General features: G+C 38.4%; 1 protein-coding gene and 1 long non-coding RNA gene across 2 annotated transcripts; both read left to right on the forward strand.

Moving 5' to 3' along the window:
- Nucleotides 1-2,028: 2,028 nt before the first annotated feature.
- Nucleotides 2,029-2,778, forward strand: LOC117628387. The gene is made up of 2 exons (XR_004585948.1): nt 2,029-2,411; nt 2,518-2,778. It is a non-coding gene; the product is annotated as an uncharacterized LOC117628387 (long non-coding RNA).
- An 8,489-nt stretch (nt 2,779-11,267) lies between these two features.
- On the forward strand, nt 11,268-14,456 carry LOC117628309 (plastoglobulin-1, chloroplastic). Its single transcript, XM_034360730.1, has 3 exons — nt 11,268-11,957; nt 13,558-13,753; nt 13,948-14,456. The coding sequence occupies exons 1-3, from the start codon at nt 11,404-11,406 to the stop codon at nt 14,257-14,259; spliced, it is 1,062 nt and encodes a 353-aa protein (XP_034216621.1). The 5' UTR covers nt 11,268-11,403; the 3' UTR covers nt 14,260-14,456.
- The last annotated feature ends 1,142 nt before the right edge of the window (nt 14,457-15,598 follow it).

Genomic DNA, 15,598 nt, shown 5'->3' on the forward strand with positions numbered 1-15,598 from the left:
CCTTGTTGCTCTTGCTAGTGCCAGTGCCTTGTATTGCTGTTGTTGGCACCAATATTGTTACTCCTGCCTGTTATGGTGCCAATATTGTTGCTCATGTCTTTGCTGGTGTGTTTCCGTTGTGGTCACGCTTGTTGACCTTACCTTTGCTCTTGACTTACTTTGCCTTACCTTACCTTATTTTTTCGAGGTTTGGCTTTACCTTGCGTTACCCTATTTTTTAGGGTTTGGTTTCTACCTTATCTGGTGTCGTGCTGACAGGGTTTCTGTGCTCTGCCTTACCTATTGCCGTGCTCACAGGGTTTCTGTGTTCTGCCTTATCTGCTGCCGTACTCACAGGGTTTCTGTGTTCTGCCTTACCTATTGCCGTGCTCAGAGTCTTATCTACTGCCGTGGTCACAGGATTTCTGTGTTCTGCCTTACTTATTACCGTGCTCACAGTCTTTTTGTGTTCTGCCTTATCTACTGTCGTGCTCACAAGGTTTCTGTGTTCTGCCTTACCTATTGCCGTGCTCTGTGTTCTGCTATGTGCCCTATTTTTTAGGGTTTGCTCTTGTGTTTCTGCTGCAAACTTTGCTTTAGTTTATCACTTGTTTCACTTATGGTTGACGAAAAGACCTTCTCTACAATTGGTGCTTCTCAAGTATGGTGTTCTGTGACTCGCTTGTTAAGTTGGGCATGCGAAATATCTTTGCCCAACTTGAAGAGGAGTGTTGGCGAGTCATTACTTAGTTAGGATTTTGATTCCTTATTTTATTAGAATTTTGGTTACTTACCAATTATTATTTAGTCCTATTGCAATAGAGATTTACTTCCTATTGTAATTTAGATATATTTCCTATTTTATTTAGGGTTAACTCATTTTCGTACTTGTATAAATACCTCCATATTGGAGAAGAATAATAATATGAGCGTATCTGGGCCCTAAACAGTGACTTGTGCCCACTTCCATCATTTTACTTGAAATTGTTGTAAAGAATGTGGTGGAGCCCACTAACTATTCATTTGAAGACTTGTTGTTTGAGTGGGTAAAGTGATGATGCCTGTAGAAGTAGAGTTCACATATTGGAAGAAATAATTGCACATCCACGGGAAGCCAAGAGGCTTTGCCTATAAATGGACTTCCTCCCTTCGTTGTAATGTGACACACCATCAAAGAAGAGAAATGAGAGCCCAAGCAGAGAGGAAGGAAGACAGAAAGGAGAGTGAGAGAAACGAGAGCAAAGAGAAATTCTCCAAGAGAGAAATATCAGTGAGTCTGAGTTATTGTAAACACTAAAGTGTTAACCCTATTATTTTACATAGTGGAAAAGTTACAGCTACTGCTCTCAGAGGACGTAGGCATGGCCGAACATCGTTAAATATTGTGTCTCATTTAATTTACGTGCAGCTCAATATTCTCGTATATATCGTTCATTTTACAACACGTTATCAGCACGAGAAGCTCTCATGCATAATTTTATCTACTGCACTATTATTTATACTACTAACCATTGTGTTGATGGAAGGAAGAAAAGCATTGGAGGACTATGGTCTGCTAGAGAGAGGAACCTACTGACTTTTATAAGAGAGAGATATATGAGCAAAGCCACCGAAAAATGTTTCGATTTAAATTTTAATCCATATATGGACTTTTCTTTGTGATCAAACATTGAGCAAATAATGTTTGGGTGTTGTATTGGTAGATTTGGGTGTTGTGATTCATCTTTGCTTTGTCCATGCATGCGACTTTTATGTTGAAATTTCTCTAGACTTTTATCTAGATTAACCCTACGTGGTTACTATGCTTCCATATTTGTATTAGATACCCCTTTATGGGTATTTTTCCTTATAGCTGATGGTCTTTGTACCTAATTTATAAATACAACTATCCAATGATGGCCCTAAGCAAAGGCAGAAAAGGTGATAGCCCTGTTCCCCGGCTCAAGGGAGGACCCCAACACTTTTTTAAATTTTTATATGAGGTCATATTTAAGTGCTTATATAAATAAATGTATGGAACTACACATTAATTAAAGGTTCAACATTTGTTGTAAACAAAGAAAGTCAAGAGAAAACACAGAGTTAGGGTAATAGGCGATATGAGAGAGACTCTCTGGAGGGGAAAAGAGGACAAAGGAACTAGGGCACGATTAGGACTCAAAAATTTGGGGATTTGGAAAACAAGAGAGAGAAAAAGGCGTAGAAAGGAGAAGAGGAAGAGTCGAAAGATTCGATTGGAGGACCATCTCAAGAGGTGCCAAATATCTCAGGTCGGTCTCGACTTGCTCAAGGTTCTTCTTTCAGAAAGGATACAATCATGGAAACGTATGGAACTGCAAAATTCTTGGATGGAAAGGGACAGCAGGGCACAGAATTGCAGCGGTGAAGAACTCGATGGCGTTGGTTGCTCCCCTCGAGAACGTTTCAGATAGGTTCTATTGGGGAAGGATCCTAATCTCCTATTTTTATTATTGTGTAAAAGTGGTTAATTATTACTCTTGCATAATTAAGCTAATGGAAACTCAATCTAATGGCCAGGATTACACGGAGAACACCAATAGCCAGTTTTACATGATAAACCAGTTGAGTCATGAGGCGTGCTCTGCTACAATGTGGAGATTTCAAGATTTGGGGGAAGTTCCTTCTTTCTCACTTGCAAGCATTTGCATGCATTGGTGGTTGATTGTTTGGGTTAACCATTACTTCATGCATTCGTTCCTTATTTATACTGTTATGTGGAGATGTTTTGTTATATGCTTCAAACACTTCCTTTGTTCCTACGACCTCTGCTTTAAGCTGTGTTTCTGTGTCAATATGAATCCCCAACTTGCTGTTAGCTCTTCTCGAACTAGGTCTCGTAGCACCAGTCCTAGATCCCCCTTGATACTAGGAGGACCCCTCCTCGTGAACCTTCCAGAATTCACAAGGGCTGTTTTACCTTCACCATGGAAAACAATGAAACTAGGGTGTCTACCACTGCGCTGGCTTCTAAGGTGCAGAGTCATTACGAAGCCTTCTGTCTTGTTGGGAAAGTTTTTGGAGTTCCTATTCCTAGGAAGGCCATTAGGAATAGACTGAAAAGTGATTGGAAAGACCTGCAAGAAGAAGTCTCTGTCAATCACATTGGTAGATACTGGTATAAGATTGAATTTGGAGCTGTGGAGGATGTAGAGTTTGTTCTTAAACACAGACCTTGGTTTTTCCAAGGTCAAATTTTTGCGTTGCAAAGGTGGAGACCTGACTTCACTCCTTTCCATGCAGCTGTTGAGTCCATTGTTTGTTGGGCGAGAATTCCTTTCTTGCCGCTACACTATAAGGATCATGAAGTTTTAAGTGATTTGGTCTCCATCCTTGGGACCTCGATTTGAGTTGACCAAGTTTCCATGGTAGGAAAACAGAGTATGGTTGTTCGGGTTTGCTTGGAAGTGGATTTAACCAAGCCCTTGAAAAGGGTGTCTCATTCTTGGAGATGAACCAAAAGAAACTCATATTTATATCAGTTATGAGGCTCTGTTTGCGATCTATTTTTATTGCAGCTAGAAAAAAGAGTCGGGTCATGATTGCCCTTTCAAAATCTCTAACAAAAATTATTCCAAGTGCAGAGACTAAACAATGAACCTAGTTTCTTCCTTAGGGAGTTGGTGTTGGACGAGGATGTTCGTAGGAATCTGCAAGATGATGTAATCCTTGTGTTTCCACAACCGATTACGGTTGACGATATCCATAAGAATGAGAATGGTGAAGAGGTTGAGGAAGACAATCTGCAGAATACTGAGAAAAAAGAGGTGGGCTGGACAGTGGTGTCGGGTCGCAAAGGGAAAGGTAAAGAAGCTATGAGGGATGGTAGAACCTTCAAGGAAGTGGCGAGAGGGGTTAGAATTACTTATGAGAGCTCTGCTCCGATTCCTAAAGTCCTTTTTAAGGATGACGGGCCTAGTAGGATGGATAAGGGTAAGATGGTGGTGTCGGATCCGAGCCTTTCTCTGGAGGAGCATAGCTCTTCTAATGCTAAGGCTTTTAAGAGCCCTGAGAAGAGAGCTAGATAGCTCTTTGAAGAAGCACCGAAGGAGTCAGAACCTAGTGTTGAAATTCTGGGGGTTTTTCACCCTTCTGACCGCGAAGAGTTCAACCCCAATCCATGAAGATTTTAGTCTGGAATAGCCGAGGCAGTGCCTGGCGTGGCTTTATTCTCCAAATTCTGTTTTATATCAGTACTCTTTGCTTAGATGTTTTGTGCATTTTAGATTCCAGATCCTCTCGTGATCAGGCTGATCGCTTGGTCCAGAGGCTGGGTTTTAATTGTAGTTTTTGTATCCCCTCTGTTGGGCAATGTGGGGGGATTATTTTGATGTGGAATCCTGCTATCTTTAATATAAGTATTTTGAATTATCATGAGCGTTATATTAACTGTGAGTTACAAGATATAACTACCAATAAGAGCTGGACTACAACTTTTATCTATACTTACCCTCAAAAAGCCAAACAGAGCAATCTTTGGAGAGAAATTGTGTGTTTAAAACCAACAAATAATCACCTTTGGCTCATGCTAGGTGATTTTAATAGTATTTGTTCTATGAATGAAAAGGTGGGTGGTTCTCTTGAAACCTCTCAGGCCATGAGAAATTTCAATAAGTTTATAGATGACTGTGAAGTTGTTTCGTTGGCTGCTACTGGTGTCCCTTTTACTTGGTGTAATGGGCATCATGACAACACCATTATTTATGAAAGACTAGACCGTGCTCTTGCCAACCCGGATTGGATGAGACTTCTCCCTCATTTTGAGCTCCAAAACTTGCCTATTGTGAGGTCGGACCATGGTCCAATTTTCCTTAAGTGTAATCAAATCTTTAGGAGAATCCCTAAAAATTTTAAGTTTGAAGCCATGTGGCTTGCCCATAAGGATTTTGACCAAGTTGTTTCACATGTTTGGAATTGCTCTTATGTTGGAAATGCTGCCCATCAGATCCAAACTTGTTGTAATACTTTCAAACACCAACTTAAAAATTGGAATAGAAGTGTGTTTGGAGACCTTTTTCATAAGCTCAGGATCACCCAAGAAAACTTAGTCTTAATTCAAGAGCAATTGGCTCAAAATCCCTATGACCCATTTTTGTTAGACTAAGACTTCAAATTGAACACTGAGTTAAAAATTTTGCTTGAACAGGAAGAGGTTTTCTATGCCCAAAAAGCTAGAGCCAGCTGGCTACAGTTGGGTGATAAAAATACTAAATACTTCCACACTCAAGCTCTTATTAGAAGAAAAAGAAATCAAATTCTTAGAGTAAGAGATCTTAATGGTCTGTGGGTTGAAGGTGATATCCTTCCAGAAGCTTTCGTTCAAGCTTTTAAGCTTAGATTTACGGCTGAGCAGCCCCCTAATCATCACTTGATGATGGACTTTCTCCGAGTAATTGAGCCTTGTGTCACCAGTTTAGATAATGAGAATCTCTTGGCTCCTGTCTCAAATTTAGAATTGGAGTGTGCTTTAAAGAGTATTGGCCCTCTTAAGGCGCCTGGGCTGGATAGTTTACAAGCTATCTTCTACCAGAAGTGTTGGGACAAGACTAAACATTTAATTAAATGTTTAGTCAATGATTTCCTTTCCACAATATTTCCCTTCAGGACATCAACCATACCAATATTGCCCTCATTCCCAAAGTGGCCTCTCCAGAGTCTGTTAACCACTTTAGACCGATAAGCCTTTGCAATGTTTTGTATAAGATTATCACTAAAATAATTGTTAGTCGGCTTAGGCCTATCCTTGCGAAGTGCATTTCCAAAAACCAGGGAGCCTTTTGCCCCTGGGTAGATCCATATTTGACAATATTCTTATTGCGCATGAACTATTCCATGACTTTAAACGTAAGAAAGGTTCTAGGGGTGCTATGGCTATTAAAATTGACCTTGAAACAAGCTTATGATTTACTTGATTGGAAGTACATTAGAGGTTGCTTGAATCAGTTTGGTTTTAGCAATGATTGGTGTGATCGCATTATGAATTGTGTTTCTAGCACTTCTTTTTCCATGCTAATTAATGGTTCTCCTTATGGCCATTTTAAGGCTTCTAGAGGAATTCGTCAAGGAGATCCCCTATCTCCTTACATTTTTATTCTTTGCATGGAACCTTTTATAAGACATTTTAATTTACTTGCTCAGAATCCTAAAACTCATGTGGGTCTTCTCTCTTCCCAGGGAGGTGATCGGATCTCTAACTTGGTTTTTGCTGACGACTGTCTTATTTTTGCCAAGTCAACTGCTATGGCTGCCAGAAATATCAACTGCCAAAGTGTCAGGGCAGAGAATTAATCTTCATAAGTCCACTGTTTATTTTTCGGGTAATGTCCATTCTCAAGCTCGAAATGCTCTAAGCAACCTCTTGCAGATTCAGCATAAAACCACTCTTGGTCGCTACCTTGGCATACACAATATCATTTTTTTGGAAAGATCCTGCTAATGCCAAGATGATGATAGATAGAATTTGATCCAAATTTGCCGGCTGGAAGGCCCAAACTTTATCTAGGGCGGGGCGGCTCACTTTAATCAAGGCTAGTGTTACGGGTGTCCCCAACCACACTCTTTCGTGTTTCAAGTGCCCTTAAGAAGTCTGTAAGGAAATGAATTCCTGTTGTAGACGTTTCTTCTAGGGCAATAGCATTAAAGTTCCCCCTGTGGCCTGGAAATACATTTGCTTGCCTCAAAGTCTAGGAGGCCTTGGGGTCAGATCTGCGGCTCTTTTCAACAAAGCGGCTTTAGCAAAATTAGGTTGGATCTGCTTAACTGATTCTTCCAATTGGTGGGCTCAAATTATGTTGAAGAAGTACTTGAAGAATGAGGGTTTTCTTGTGACTGCTAAAAAGACTTCACATTCTTCGACTTGGAAAGCCATCCTTGAGGCGCGCTCTGTGCTTCACAAAGGTATAAGGTGGATTGTTGGTAATGGGCAATCTATTCCTTTCTGGACTGCTAATTGGGTCTTTCCTTTTCCTTTGTTAGATCTAATTCCTGTCTTCCTTAGAAATAATCTTAATTTAAATGCTAAAGTGTCTGACTTTATTCAAAATCAAGCTTGGAATTATGACAAGCTCTCTCAAGTGATTGATGATGATGTGATAGAAAAAATTCTGACCATTCCTTTGCCCTTTTATCCTCTTCAAGATAAGCTTATCTGGGGGCCTGCCCCTAATGGAAATTTTTCTATAAAGTCTGCTTACAATTTACAACTGCAGGATGAACAGAGTCACCCAAAAGCCCCCCTTTTGAAGAAAATGTGGAGTTTAATCCTCCCCCCTAAAGTCAAACTTTTTTCGTGGCTTCTCATTCGAAAAAGACTGCAAGTTAGAAGCCATCTCTACAAATTTTTACCTAATATCAATCCAGAATGTCCTCTGTGTAAGAATCATATGGAGACTATTAACCACTTACGTATTTTTTCCCTAACTATGCTCATCAGAATTTTGATGGCATTGAGTGGCTGGCTTCGCTACCTCATACCAAGGCTGCCGATGGCCCAAATGTTCTTTCCAAAGCTCTTCTTTTATGCTGGCAGATCTGGGAAGCCAGGAACAACTGCATTTTTAAAGACATCGATCCCCATCCAGTTAGAGTACTAAATGTGGCTGGTCGCATTGGGCTAGATTACTGGAAAATTAACTCTTGCCCGCCCCAGAAATCTACTGGAAAGGTTAATATCAAGTGGGAACCACCACCGCTAGACTGGGTTAAAGTGAATTTTGATGGTTCGGTGCGTGGTAATCTGGCTGCAACTGGTTTTGTGATTCGTGACTAGAATGGTAATGTTCGTTTAGCTGGCACTAAAAACTCTGGTCAAGTTTCTATTACAGTCGCAGAGTGTTTGGCTCTTCGGGATGGCCTGGCTCATGCTATTCATAAGGGTTGGCGAAAGATCCTTGTGGAAGGTGACTCAAAGCTTATCATTGATTGTGTTAATAATCTGGTTTCGGTTCCCTGGAGCATAAGTCTCCTTGTGTAAGACATTCGATTGCTCAGTTCTTACTACGAAGAGATTTCTTTTAAGCACTTTTTTCGGGAGGCCAACTTTACTGCAGATGTTGTTGCTAGCTTAGGCCATAGTCTTACTCCGTCCCGGTTGTGGGACAGGGGTCTTCCGTTAAGTTGTTATGTTCCTTTCTATTTTGACTTGGCTGGGCCTGCGTGCCCCTGTGATTTCCGATTGTAATTCTTTTTTTTCCCTATTAAAAAAAAAAAAAAAAAACCTACACATTAATTAATGCTAGCAACTATGGTTAAGCTTCATTTTTTATTCAAGTATATATCCCTGGTTCGAATCCCAGCATTGGGATTCTTCTTTTTAGTACTTTAATGTTTTTTTTTTTGGGTCTTCAATCATTTTCTTATATATGAAGATATACCAAAAATACAATTTATTTTCTCTAAGGTCAAATTTTTTTAATTATGGTTATAAAATGTTATATATTTTTTAATATTCTACACACGTATTTTTAGCGGGTTTGAATACAAGACACATTCTTGGTTTACAAAATATTTTTTATTTTCAATGGTTAGATGAAAAAATATTTTGTAAACCAAGAATTTTTCTTGTATTCAAACCCCAAACAAAAAAAGCAGAAGAAAAAAGATAATTTTCCTTGTGTGTGAATAAGGGGCATGTAGACCTCATTCTTTACTTTCGCCCAAGGCTCATGGCCAACCCTACAACTATCACTTTTCTCTCAAAAACTTTTACGGTAGATTGAATATCATTGTAAATACTAGAAGAAGACTAGGGGCGTTATTTTTGTATGATTAAGTTGTTAATTTTCGTATGAAATACCTTTTTTTTTACTATAGATATGTAGATAAAGAAAAATAATAATAAGTATTAGGCATTTCCTATTCAGAATTGATTGAATTTGTTTTTTCAGAAATGGAAAACATATAGAAGGGGGCAAAATAAATATTGTTTAATTATAAGACGATGATCTTTCACACCTTATAATTTGGTTTCACCCACAAAAATATAAAGTAGAAACGAAAAGAAAAATACATAGGAAGTGGGATATTGGTCATCGAATGATACTATTAGGAAATTGTTAGAAATATGACTTAGAAGTCAATTCGAAAACCAAACTTCTAAGGACATAATACTTAATCTAATCAAGCTAATGAGGCAAAACTTATGCATAACCAACAAAGTGACAAGTCCATAGATTACAATATAAATGGAAAGCGATCTAAAGACGTTAGATTCATGAGGCCTTTTCATTACGAAATATCTTATTCTAAATGTACCTAGTCGTAGGATCACCAATTGGACAATGGTGATCCGCAAAAAAAGGTACACGATGTGTCTGCTAATTGAGAACATGACTAGTTTGAAGTGATTCGTGTAGAGACGCCGACACAAGTGTGTATGTGCTTAATAGAGATAGAGTTCATTGAACGCGATCGACTAAGAATTCTTGTATGGAGGTTTTACTCACAATGTCAAAAATGAAATTCTAAGTTGTGAGAATGCAAATTATTCCTCATACTTAAGACATCAAAGCTGTCTTGTGAACGAGGCATTTATCTTTGAGTGTATGGTCGTATCGAAAGGCATAGCTTGAAGGTGATTATTGGGATATTCGATAAGCTCACAAAGGCATGTAAATGTACAACAAAGAATCTTTACTATCAGTATAGAGAAAAATTAGGGATTCATCTCTATTTTTGTAAGCCTAGCATTACCCCTTAGGCCATGTCCATCGCTGAGGGTTGGCCCAGGCAAAAGGGGAGAACAAGCCCGAGTCCAGCTCCAGCGCAGAGAAACAAGCCCGGGCAAGCTGCGGGTCCCACGAGCCCGGGCTGGCCCAAGGGCGAAATCAGACTGGGCTCGAGCCCGAGTTCGCTGACGTCAGCGCACTAAAATCAATTTTTTTTTACTGTTGACTGCCACGTGTCGTCACCGGGTGGCTCCGATTGGATTTTTTTTAGCAATCCTACGGTTCTCTTTTTTTTGGCCAAAAAATTTTTTAAAAAATCCAAAAAAATCCGAAAAAATTCTGAAATTTTTTTTAAAAAAATACCAAAAATTTATGTATTTTTTTCCCTATAAATACCTAACCATTTTATCTACTTTCAACACCAAATCTTCATACAATTTCTTCTCCATACAATATTTTCTACTCTCCACTCACATAATTCATTTTCCACACCAAAATATTTTTAATTGCCATTTTAATCAATTTAATGTAACTTTTTTTTGCATATTCTATTTCTTTTTGTTGCACAATGTTTATTTTATTTTTGCATTTCCTAATTGGCTTTATTTATTTACATAATCAATTTTATTCTTGCATTTCAAAATAGTTTATAATTTCATGCATAATCTTTATTTTTGTTTTTGCATTTTCAATTTGTCTATATTTATTTACATAATCAATTTTATTCTTGCATTTGAAAATAGTTTATAATTTCTTGCATTGTATATTTTTTGAATGCACTTCCAATTATTTATTTTGAATAGATCATACAAGCACAAATTTTATCTGGAATAAGACACGTGGCAACCGAGATTCACATCCGAAAATCTTATCCGAAAATTTAATTACAAAAGATTATCAAAATTAATGATTTAAAGTATAAAAAAATAGGAAATAAAGTACAATGAATAGTAATTGCCCTAGACTTTGCCCTTGTGGGTGGAACTACAAATGGCAAGGCTGACACTATTCACGTGAATAGTATCAGCCCTTGCTTGCCCTAGCTTGCCCTTGCCTTAGACTTTGCCCTTAGGGGTGGAGTTGCTCTTAAAAAATTATAAAGACCCATTTGCAGGAGCTCCACCAAGAATCAAATCAAATCATATAGCCTTCTATAAAGTCTTTAAATAAGGGAGTTGATTTTACTCATAAACAGAATCTAAAGAGAAATCCCTTATATTCATAAACAAGCCATTGGTAATGTAGTATTTAGTTTGTTGGAATTTGGGGTGGACATTTGAACATGTAACCCAGTGAATCGAATTGAACCAAACCAAATATGAAAAAATTGGAAAATTTTGTTTTGATTTGAATTAGTTTGGTTGGTTTTTGCTACTTAAAAACCGAACCAGACCAATTATATGATATCAGCTCATATAACTCATTTTTTCTTATGAATCTTATACTAAGTCCTAGTTTCAATTGTTTTTCTCTGAGTACGTTAAGGAATTTGTGTACAGGAGTTGTAAGCATGAAGTTCATCACCCTAACAAAAAATCTGGAATCCGTTCAAGCCCAAAACGAGTAGACTAATCAGTTCAATTTCAATTTTGTAATGAAACCGGACCCTGCCGACCGTAATTGGAATATGTCCAAAATCCGTCCCTCTCAATTAGCGATGACGTTTATCATAAAATATCAACAATAAGAAAGCCCGTCTCACTCACGTAGACACAAAACAATTCGATTCGAACCCAAAGAAATGGCTCTCATCTTCACCTCACACTCTTCTCTCTTCTCCAAAAGCTTCACCCACCAACTCTCATTTCCAACCCCAAAATCCCAATCTCTATCTCTCCTCTCTTTCCCCTCACCAAACCCTAACCCTAAGCTCCCCTCACTCCATATACGCTCCTCTCTCTCCGACGATACCCCCACAGACGGCGACCGTCCGACGAAGATCACTGACGAGTGGGGCGAGGAGGCCGCCCCGGAGGCCGAACCCGCATCCAAAGTCTCCGAATCGGACCCTCCGCAGAACGAGGATGAGTGGGGAGGTGGAGGAGATGATGTCGTTGAAATTGGGAATGGGAGTCCGGCCAAAGCTGAGGCTGAGATTGAGGAGAAGGTGGATGGTAAGTTTAGTGAGCTCAAGAGGGCTTTGGCAGACACTGTTTATGGGACTGAATTCGGGTTTCGGGCCGGGTCTGAGGTCAGGGCGGAGGTCTTAGAGTTGGTTAACCAGTTGGAGGCGGTCAATCCAAACCCGGCTCCGACGGCGAATCCGGGTCTTCTTGATGGCAACTGGGTTTTGCTGTAAGTTCAATTTTGTCTCTGAAATTTGATTAGAAAGAGTTAAATTAGGAATGCAATAGCATAAAACTCAAAATAGAGTGTGTGTGTGTATATATATATGTGTATTTTAAATGACATTGTTTGAAAGCAAAAGCATAAGTCTTTACAAATAAAGATGAAATGTGCATTTGCTTCGAACTGTCATTGAACTTCTCCAGAGCGTTTTTATAGAAATTTGAAGTCATTTAAGAAAAAGTTAGGAAAACAAAATTTCATAAAGAAGAGCATCAACAGAGCTAACAATAGCTGTTAAATCCAAGTTGAATTATCTTATTTGAATATTGCGTCAATCATGTCCGAATTTGATCACGTTACAGTGATGATCATTTACATCCTATTTGGTTGTTAGGGTGATAATATCGTGCATAAGTTTTTATAATACGTTTTGTAGACTTTGAACGTAGTATTGAGAATCTTAGATTAATCTACAGATTTGATTTTGATGCAGTAATTGACCATATTTTTTGTTTCCTACATGCTTTTCATAGGTCTACGGGAATTGGTTTTTGGTTGGAATTGAAAATAATTATGAAGGTGGACATCTTTTAGGGTGTCTCCAACATGTTGAGTTCTGTCAGCATGAAAGTTCTTGGTCTTTGCATCCCTTTGCAACATTGATAAACACATTTAATTTTTCCTTGAGTTAGAAAATTTGAAAAACTAGTTTTTGTTTTTCCTTTTTCTAATTAATGGTGTAATGGTCATGCTTCAAGACACCCCATTATTTTTATTGGTATTGAGGGAGGAATCATCCGAGCTTTATTAAGGTATTTTCGTAGCTCCTATGAGGCTGTGGGTTTAGGTGATAGTTTGTGCTTGAATAACCTTTCCATTTCCATTTTTCGTCATTCTCTTTTTCTAGTTAAACCTTTTCAATGATGTCAAAGTTGTTGCACAGTAAAGTTACTCCTAAAATATCCATGCCCTCTCTTTATTTATTTCCTGGTTTCTTATCTTCCTGTTTGCAAATTAAATTCAAGTTTAACATTTATCATGTAATTATCTATATATATATATACATATATAATCTTTGTGTCAATTTGATAATTGATTACTACTGTATCATGTTAGGGTATGTGTAGCCATGCATGGGCTTCATCTGTTTTCTAAATATTAATTGAACTTGCAACTTCAAGTTTCATAAATATGTTTTTTCGTCTTCTATTTTTGCTCCTTTTTTATGATTGTACCAGCCTTATATGTATCTGAACTTGAACCAAGGATCAGTGATAAAGCTAGTGGGAGTTATGCTTTTCATTTAGCTCATATTCCCCAATAGTGTATAAGTATTGGTAGTATGGCAGAAATTCTTTTAGAGCCACTGGGAAACTGAAAACCAAGTTCTGTATCCATAATTTATTTCGCACAATATATTATATACATTACGAATGATATACACATCTATTTCTCTGGTTGCTTTCGACCTGGATGCTTTGAACAATTTGACGATTGTCCTTACGAAAGATAAAAATGGTTCATGGTTTTCTCTTTCTCTTTTATCCTTTTCAACTGCTCCTGATTTCATTTATTTTACTTATTTGGTTTGATCTCCATAATTCAGGTACACTGCATCCTCTGAGCTGTTGCCACTTCTGGCTGCAGGTAGTACACCTTTGTTGAAAGTGAGTAAAATAGGCCAATCGATTGACACCAGCAGCTTAACCATAGTGAACTCAACCACGTTGTCTGGCCCTTTTGCCACATTCTCTTTCAGTGCATCCGCTAGCTTTGAAGTTAGAAGCCCTTCAAGAATTCAGGTATAACTTGCACTGATAATATCTGGATGAATAATATTCTTCTAAAACAGGACAGTGTTTCGTGGTAGTGAAGTGATGAGTTAATCAATAATTTTAATTAGTACATAAATATATATTTTTTAATTAAAAAAAAAGTTAGAAGTTATTACATGGTAGATGAGCACCAGAACCTTACTGGGTTTGAAAATATCCAGGTTGAATTCAAGGAAGGCAGCGTTTTGCCTCCAAAGATAAAGTCAAGTGTTGATCTCCCGCAAGAAGTGGATATCTTTGGGCAGAAAATCAATTTATCACCTGTCCAGCGAACTCTCAATCCTTTGCAGGAAGCTGTTGCAAGTATCTCAAGAGCCATTTCTGGTCAGCCACCATTTAAGGTTTCCATTCCAGGAGAGCGGACGAAATCTTGGCTTCTTATTACATATCTTGATGAGGATCTCCGGATCTCGAGGGGGGATGGTGGTCTTTTTGTGCTTGCTAGAGAAGGCAGCCCCCTCATAGTTCAGTAACCTGGTATGTCGTCGGTGTCATCCATACAAGGCATATATATATGCATATAGAATTTTACTTCGATGAAAGGAAGATGATTGTACATTTATCCTTGTATACAAGAAGTTTTTGAGATATGGAAGATGTATCCCCTGTTTATTACCTCCCGTTCTGCAATACTTGGAGGCCTAGAATAAAAACCTTGATTAATTTACAAGTTTCTCTGATACATGTGATGCACAAGACTAAAATATTTAAATAAGACTTTTGACACTCCAATCCCAACCGCCATACCCCACATGCACCTCAATAGACCCCAAATTTGAACCCAGTACCCCATCCAGGCGAACCCACTCTATCCCTGTCTTTTCCTCTCTCTCTCTCTCTCTTCCCGCCTCTTTCTCTCTGTGTCCCTCTTTTCCTCTCTCTCCCCTACGCCTTCAATTTCCTAAATAAAGAATTTTCAGTCATCATCTCTATCAAAAGTGTCGCCGAGAAAATCATGGCCAGTTGACCTGACGAGATCTTGAAATCGTCGGTCTGCAACGGCCTCTCGCTGGGGAAGAGAGAGATAGAGGGAGAAGAGGGAGGGGAAGAGATGGGGTGCAAGGAGGACAAGATGGCGGTTGGGCGATGGTTGTGCGAGAGACCAAATCACAAATAGCTCTAAAGGGCCCTTTTCACACTGTTCTTCATTTCCACATAGTTCCCAAGGGATGGGATTGTACCCAAAAATTATACAATATGATGAAAATCGAATCACGGTGTCAATGTTCAAGGGTCCCAAAAAAATTATTGGTTTCAATGAACAATATCATGACTCATGAGGTCCAAATGCACGGTTCAAACAGAAAAAATGTTAGGAGGAGGAGGTGGAAGAGAGGTTTTTTTTTTTTTTTTTTTTAATGCACTATTTTCACCCCCAGTCTTATTTTCCCACTCACTTTATCTTCTCACCCACCATGTAAATTTGAAAAAACACAATTCTATTTTTACACTCACCTTTATTCCTAAAATATCCTTTAATTATTAATTCAAGTAAATTCTCCTTACTTTCATTCAAAACATGCTTCAAACCTTCAACCTCTGTCAATCAAAACGTGTGGGATCCTCTGTAAAGTATTATTAAAAATAAAATAAATAAAGAAAATCGCTCTTAATGTTCATCGTCTCTCCACTGAATAAAAACAATGACGGAGAGAAATGCTAGAATTAGAAAGAAGATGAAGAGCAAGCTGAGTAAATGAAACAGAAAGCTTGCGTACTGGGTTTAGAAACTGAGGAGAAATCTGATGGAATTGTGTTGGACCTAGTTGGAAATTTTGAAGCTTTATTGGAACTTTAATTTGGGTTTGGTCG

The sequence above is a fragment of the Prunus dulcis genome, chromosome 5 (assembly GCF_902201215.1).
Source record: "Prunus dulcis chromosome 5, ALMONDv2, whole genome shotgun sequence".
NCBI lineage: Eukaryota > Viridiplantae > Streptophyta > Magnoliopsida > Rosales > Rosaceae > Prunus > Prunus dulcis.

Coding starts and splice junctions, on each gene's coding strand:
- LOC117628309 (XM_034360730.1), top strand. CDS start 11,404: ATGGCTCTCATCTTCACCTCACACTCTTCTCTCTTCTCCAAAAGCTTC. Junction 11,958..13,557: donor GATGGCAACTGGGTTTTGCT/GTAAGTTCAATT, acceptor TCCATAATTCAG/GTACACTGCATCCTCTGAGC. Junction 13,754..13,947: donor GAAGCCCTTCAAGAATTCAG/GTATAACTTGCA, acceptor GAAAATATCCAG/GTTGAATTCAAGGAAGGCAG.